The sequence below is a fragment of the Panthera tigris genome, chromosome A2 (genome assembly GCF_018350195.1).
Source record: "Panthera tigris isolate Pti1 chromosome A2, P.tigris_Pti1_mat1.1, whole genome shotgun sequence".
Taxonomy (NCBI): Eukaryota; Metazoa; Chordata; class Mammalia; order Carnivora; family Felidae; genus Panthera; species Panthera tigris.
In genome coordinates, this window is record NC_056661.1 from 164,723,877 (window position 1) to 164,730,615 (window position 6,739).

Below are 6,739 nucleotides of genomic sequence, written 5' to 3' on the forward strand. Positions count from 1 at the left end.
TGAGCTCAGAATAAGAACTTGAGGGTCTACTGGCGTCATCGTGGCGGGGGGATACAGACTGCTGGGCCAGCTCTGACAAGCTCCATCACCCTGTCATGTGGCACCACAGTCCGTGGACAGGACAGGCGCGGCCACCAACTGCAAGTAGACCGGGGCGCTGGAGACAGGAGCGCCAGGAGTGTTAACGGTGTGCCTGGGGGCTCGTGCCAAACTACAGCCAGAAGGGGACGGGTGGGCCAGGGGCGTACTAAGCCGGACTGGCAAAATGGTGAGAGTCACAGAAGCTGGCTAATAGGCACTTTATGCGGCCTTATTACGGCCTGACTCTTCCAGAAATACGACGTGTAAAATGAAGACGACTGCTTTTGTATCTCAGAACTGTAGCAGGGACTGATCGCCACTCAGAAACGTGGCCTCGCAGCTGGCGACTCTGCCTGCAGAGACGGGGACAGGTCTACATTTCAGGAGTCACTTCACAGCGCCTCCACATACGGCCGCAGGTGACCTCCGCCTCCAGGGGGTTGTGCCCAGTATTTCCGTGGCGAATACGTGATCTTCACTTTCCCTTTTTTCCCCTTTACATTTCACTTCGGGGTACTTACACGTGAACACAAGTACACATTTGTGTATACGTGTTTTAAATCGTGGGACGCTCCTCTACGTATAAGTAAAGGGATAATAAAGGGGGTATTACAAAGCGCAAGAAGGGATTTGACCGCCACCAGATTTAAGACCCACTGCTCTAAATGACCTCAGCCCCCAGCACCGGTTAATACGGGGGCCCTTTTAAGGTTCACTCTGAAACCTACACAATCCACGTGAAGTCACTGTCACAAGACAACAGGCTCCACGCTGCCGAGAAAAAGAAAGTGTGCGGGGAAAGGGGCCAGAGACACGGTCCCCACAGCTAAGGAAGAATGGAAACAAACCAGAGACAAAAGCAGGATCCAAGGGAGGGAGGTGCCCGAGCCCACGGCCCAGGGCCTGTCGCAAGTCTGTGTGTCTTGCGAGGTGGGGTCAGGTGGACGGAGCAGGAAAGGTGCGGACAGTCCGTCTTCACGAAGGACCCGGCCAGGCTGAAACGCACCGTTTCGGGCAGGGACGTGACCGCTGCATCTCACTGCTGCAAATGAACAGTCGCTCGGACTTACACAGCCGTCTCTTGAGAGGCTGGTCTCTGAAAGGCTTCTCCTGAGACACAGATCTGTTCTCAGGTTTATTTTCAAAAACCAGATTTCTAAGCCTGAAAGGCAGTTTCAGAGCCTGGACACTGATGAGGTGCAGACCTCCCAGGGCCAGGCCGGCTTCTCTGTATCCCAGCCTCACTTAATGGCAATCTTTCCTGATTCTAGCCTCTTTTGTTACTATACCACAACAACTTTTATACTGATTTTAAAGCAAAGTGTGTGGTGGCATAAAGAAGAAAAAAAACATGATAGTGGAATTAAACTATTTTAGGACAAATATACAATACCTCTCACTAGAAAAAAAACTGAAGGACCAAAACTATACAATTACATTTAGCATCAGTCAACTCAACTACGGGCAGCAAGAGAAGAGCACAGTGTGTAATCAGCAAACTCTGAACAACTCACCCACCCAGCTGAGGCCCCCACTTTCTAAAATAAACTAGCCAACGTCAGCTACGTAGCGGTACCAGTGACGGCCACCAGGTGGACAGCGTGACACATGGTCATGGCGACCACTGTTGCGGAGCGGTTGAACAGCACAGCAAAGGGGGGACGGGACTCCCTCCAACATGGCTGGCTGGAAGTTAAGGCCACCTGACACGGCGGGGACGGATCGTGACCCTGCTCCAGGAGTTACCTCCTGTCAGGACTCTGTCTGCCCCTGAGACTGAGCACTTTCTCCCGAGTCCCCAGTGCCCGCTGATGACACACCCCCTTCCAAGGCACAGGTCCTTGGCGTAGAGAGCTCCAGGCGGAGTCGAGATGGGGCCACCCCACGGCAGGTGCATCCGCTGACCAATCTACACCTAAGGGAAAGGGCCTTCTGCCGTGGTGGGTTACGAGCTGTCCAAAGAGCTTTGTTCATCCGGCAGCTTCCTCTACAAAGCAAACACTCTGAGAAGAGTTCCACGAAGTCTTGAACGTATTACTTTCAAGATACACAATGAGATACATAAAATCAATTCGATTCACTACCGACCTTCACGACAGGTAAGTCAAAGACTTCCCGAGCTTCTCCAACCTCAGGATTGTCCCCGTCTTCTGAAATTATGTGTGAGGCTAGCGCGTTGTAGGACACTTCCTTCGCTTTCCCAGCTTTCAGAAGCTGGATAACCTTTTAAAAAAAACACACCAATTAAAATGGAAAAACACATGTCATTCTTTTTTTTTTTTAACGTTTATTTTTGAGAGAGACAGAGTGCGAGCAGCGGAGGGGCAGAGAGAGAGGGAGACACAGAATCTGAAGCGGGCTCCAGGCTCTGAGCTGTCAGCATACAGCCCGACACGGGGCTCGAACCCACGAAGCACGAGATCATGACCTGAGCCGAAGTCGGACGCTTAACTGACTGAGCCACCCAGGCGCCCCCGTTTCATACTTGATTTACACAAATTATTGTGAACAATGAAAAGTCTAATAAACACACGTCGTGTCCACCACATCAAATTAGTAACTGACTCTGAGTCATACGCAATCCAACACTTGAGGACAGTGAAAAGCAGCAAATCTTGACCCACTGACCAGGTAAGCACAGAGGCTGCGAGCCAGGTACTAGGTAGTATCTTGGTCTGACAGACAGTGGCAACAGTACCCAGGCCCAAACTCAAAGCGCTTAGGGACAGGCGGTTTCACCAAAACCAGGAAAGCTTCTGGAAGAAGACCAACTTGAGCAGAATCCCGATGAGCTTCAGGAGCTGGCCACACAAAAATGCAGGCACCGACGGAGCACGGCATTCGACACACGGGACGGGACACCGGGCCAGACCACAACCGGCCTGACCTCCTACGCAAAAACATTGGTACTTTATTCTGAAATAAAACACAAGCGTCTTCTGGAGCGACACAAGGGTTTTAGGCAGGGAAACGGCATGACCAGATTTCACCGAAGGAGTGCGGTCAGGGCAAGAGTGGAGGGAGTGTGAGGCAAGCGCCCCGGGGGAAAGCAGCAGGTACTGACCTGAGGGACTGTCCCAGGGATAGGAAGAAGGAAGGTGCGGGAGAACAAGCAACACGTAGTGCCTGGGAGGGGGGACAGTGCAAGAGAGAAAGTGCTGGGGACACAGCAGTAGCAGTCACTGCGGGATGTGTTCTGATCTCGCAGAGGTGGGGAAGCAGGAAGAAACGTGCTTTAGTCCGGGCACATCCTCTGGGTGCCACACAGAAGGTCTAGGGAAAGACATCAGTGGTCCTTGGGGAGACCTGGGCCCCCAGCGGGTGGGGAGTCATCAGCACGTCAGCGACACGGTGGGGGCCAAAGTCCTGAGAGTGACCGAGATCCCCAGCTGCCGAGGGGTGAGTGAACCGGACCCTCCTCACCCGCCAGGAACAGGGGAAGGGGGCGCAGAGCCCGAGTGGCCCGGGTGGGCACCACCTATGAAGGTGATCTGGCGCCCACACGGCTCGACTGACCCACAAGTCGGGCTTTTTCAGAACATTTCATTCACCATCCAGAGACAGCAACTGGGGCCGATACTAAGTATTTGGTTCACACGTGACCCGACAACGGTGGTAGCGACCAATCACCCCCACTTCCCTCCCTGGCCTCCAAGCATCCACGTCCACTCAGCTTGTCCCACAGAAAACGACACCCTCTTATGCAGCCTTCGCGTGCGCTCCTGACCCCACTACCTGTTTTAGGGGTGTTGAGATTTCCAGCCCCCACCCCCCCCCCCCCCACTGGTCCTAACACGCGCACGCACACACGTCCGGGCCCCTTCTCTGCTTCCTCTTTGTGACAAACCGCTTGGAACAACGGTCCAACCTGTGTTCACTGCCTCACTCCCTGTTCACTCTTCACCCACTGCCGCCCGCCTTTTCTAGAACTCTACGGAAACACTGAATCTTCATGGACCTTGAGGAAACCCAGACCACTGGCTTCTTTCCAGGCTCCACAAAACTGAAGCTGCCTTACTAGCTTGATCTCCTATCACCCTGCACCAAGTGTCCTGATCGTCCTGACGTATCCCAAGTATATTAAGGCCTCCGTTCCTCAGCACACGCGTTCCACGTGAAAGGCCTCACTTCACCCTCTTCCTAACTTCTGCGTATCTCAACAGCCAACTGCAAAGACGCCGACTTTGGAAAAGTTCAGGGGTGCCCAACACAGAAGTCTGCTGTTGCCACACCAACCACCCTACGCCACAAGGTCTTCAGGTGGGCCCCCCACTCCCTACCAAGAGGGGGTCCTCAAGGATACGAATCAGGTTCCACTCCTCTCTATCTTACATCCACTATCTAGGCCAATGCTTTAACAGGTACTACGTGCTCAATATGCGTGGACTTTCTGAATCCGTGTTTGTAAGATTCAGGGAATCAATGGTTTGGCTGTAAATCATTTACAAAATATCCCGTTTCAGATCAAAGTGGTTTGCCAAGGACATCTGGAAGCACTTAGATTTGAGTCATGGTTGAGCAGATATGGTTCCAACTCAGCTTGTTCCAGGTTTTCAGTAATACTTGGTTCAAGTCCCTTGTAAGATAAAGTCAAAACCCTAAAACAAAATAAAGAAAGTAGCAAGGAAGTGGAAGAGAAGACTGATGGATACTAAAAGAAAGGAAAATTATCAACACGGGGAAAAAGGTCCCACTGTTACAGGCGCTCATTGTGATCACTCTGGGTTCAACACCGGTTTACCTTCAAACTCAAGGCTAAGTCTCTTCACCCTATAAAGTAGAAAAAGGATCCACCTTGGGGACCGTGCCGTGCGAGAATTTAGTTACTAAGACACCCACAGACCAGCCTCCAGAAGGCCAAGACCAATCAGCCTTCCATAATTCCTTTTACGCCAACCAAATTTATTTCTTAAACACCAGTCTCCACTCTTGAGGCCTTAAGGTCCGATCATCTGGCTCTGCATCCACTCCCGGCTTGGCAGTCACAGCAAAGGACGCCCAAGACAACTTTAACCGCATCAACTTCAATAAAGGGGATATTGTGAGGATGCACCTGAAAAGGATATCCAACCAAGACTCATTTCCACCGTGGAAGAGGAACACTCTGGCATCTCACCACATGTGTCACTTAGAAAATCCACGATATCTTTAGGGGTGAGCCCAAACTACAAAAAATTAAGTGCCTAGAGTGATGGTACTCCCTGGCTATTTCCCACATTTCCTGTTTAATTCCCCCAATCAGGAAAATCAAACAACAGGACTTCACTGGTGGCAAAGTGAGCGCTTCTCACGTGACTGGGGCTGCACAGCCCAGACGTGTGCACTCCTGTGGCCGGCCACACCAGGGGCCACGTTCACTAAGCCCCAGCAGCCTGGACCTGGGGTTCCTGGCTGAGCGCCATCACCTTCCTCCTGTCCACTCTCTGGGACCTACTGTTCTGGGAGCCCAGACACACGCGGTGGGCAGCAGGAAGGATGCTCCCAGTCCAAATCTGCCCCAGAAAGGAGCAAAGTGGCAGCTGGCTGAGGTGGCAGGCTTCGGGGGGAACTTACCACACGCGACATAGGCCGGTCCCCCACCAGGCGTAGGGCAGTGACATTCCGTCCTAGGCCCCAGGCATGGACCCTCCTCCCCTCCTCCCTTGTTAGTAAGTACCCTCCTCTCCAGGTCTCTCTCCTCCCTGAGCTCACCCTCCAGATGCCCTCCTGGCCAAAGGTCCTAGTAGAGCAAGACACAGATCTGCGACCCTCCCCCCATCTCCCCCAATCGTGGGTCCTTAAGACCCCCCCTCCCCTCCAGCCTCCCGGCCGCGGGTCTCGCAAACCACCCCCACATCCCCTCTCTCTCCTCTGCTCCCCGCCGGGCGCAGGTCCCGCAGAACCCCCACTCCCAGGTCCCCTGCCTCCCCTCCCCGGGTCTCCTCCAGAAAGTCCCGCAGACCAACCCCAGGTCTCCTCTCCAGATCCCCTCCCCGAGAGTACCGCAGACCGCCCCCCCCAGGTCCCCTATCCCCCGCCAAGCTCGCCGGCCCCGGGCCTGCTCGGCACAGGTGGCCCAGCCTCCGCGCAGCCAGGCCGGCGGGCTCGGCGGGGCCCGAGCGGCGGGGCCCAGACGTTTTGCGCCCGGGCGCGCGCCCGCGGCGGGAGCGGGGACGGGCCGGGGACGCGGAGAGCGGCGGGCGGGGGCGGCGCGGTACCTGCGGGTCGATGTCGCCCACCGCGTAGTACTTGACCTCTCGGAACATCTCATCGGGAACTTTGGGCGCCGGGTCCGACATGGTCGCGGCTGCCGGAAGGCTCCGCGGCGGCTCCCGCCCCGCCCCGCGGGGCCCGCTCCCCAACGGCGCGGCCGGGGCCCGGTCCTGCGAGTCGGGCCCGCTCCCCCGCCCTCTGCGCCCCCGCCCGCGCCGAGCGGCCCAAGCGCGGGAGCCGCGCGCGCCCTGCGGGACGCACCATCCCGCCGGTCGCCGAGGGGGAGCGCCGAGCAGCCGGCTGACAGCCGGCGCCGCCCTGCGGCTCCGCGGCGGCCCGCGGCTCCGAGGGCACAGGCACCGCACAGCCCGGTCCGCAGACCCGGAGCCCGTGGCCGCCGCCTCCTCACAAGGGGGCCCTGGGGACGCGCAGAAACGCGCCCCCCCCTTGGCGCGGCCCGAGTGGG

At 56.1% G+C, this 6,739-nt stretch overlaps 1 protein-coding gene across 1 annotated transcript in view; it reads right to left on the reverse strand.

Moving 5' to 3' along the window:
• Nucleotides 1-6,461, reverse strand: part of PAXIP1 (PAX interacting protein 1) — a 51,912-nt gene extending 45,451 nt beyond the window's left edge. Inside the window, exons 1-2 of the mRNA XM_042976141.1 lie at nucleotides 6,279-6,461; nucleotides 2,170-2,304 (exon numbers count right to left, since the gene is read on the reverse strand). Of these exons, the coding sequence (XP_042832075.1) occupies nucleotides 2,170-2,304; nucleotides 6,279-6,359 (216 nt within the window). The 5' untranslated portion in view covers nucleotides 6,360-6,461. The remainder of the gene's footprint in view (nucleotides 1-2,169; nucleotides 2,305-6,278) is intronic.
• Between the last annotated feature and the right edge of the window lie 278 nt (nucleotides 6,462-6,739).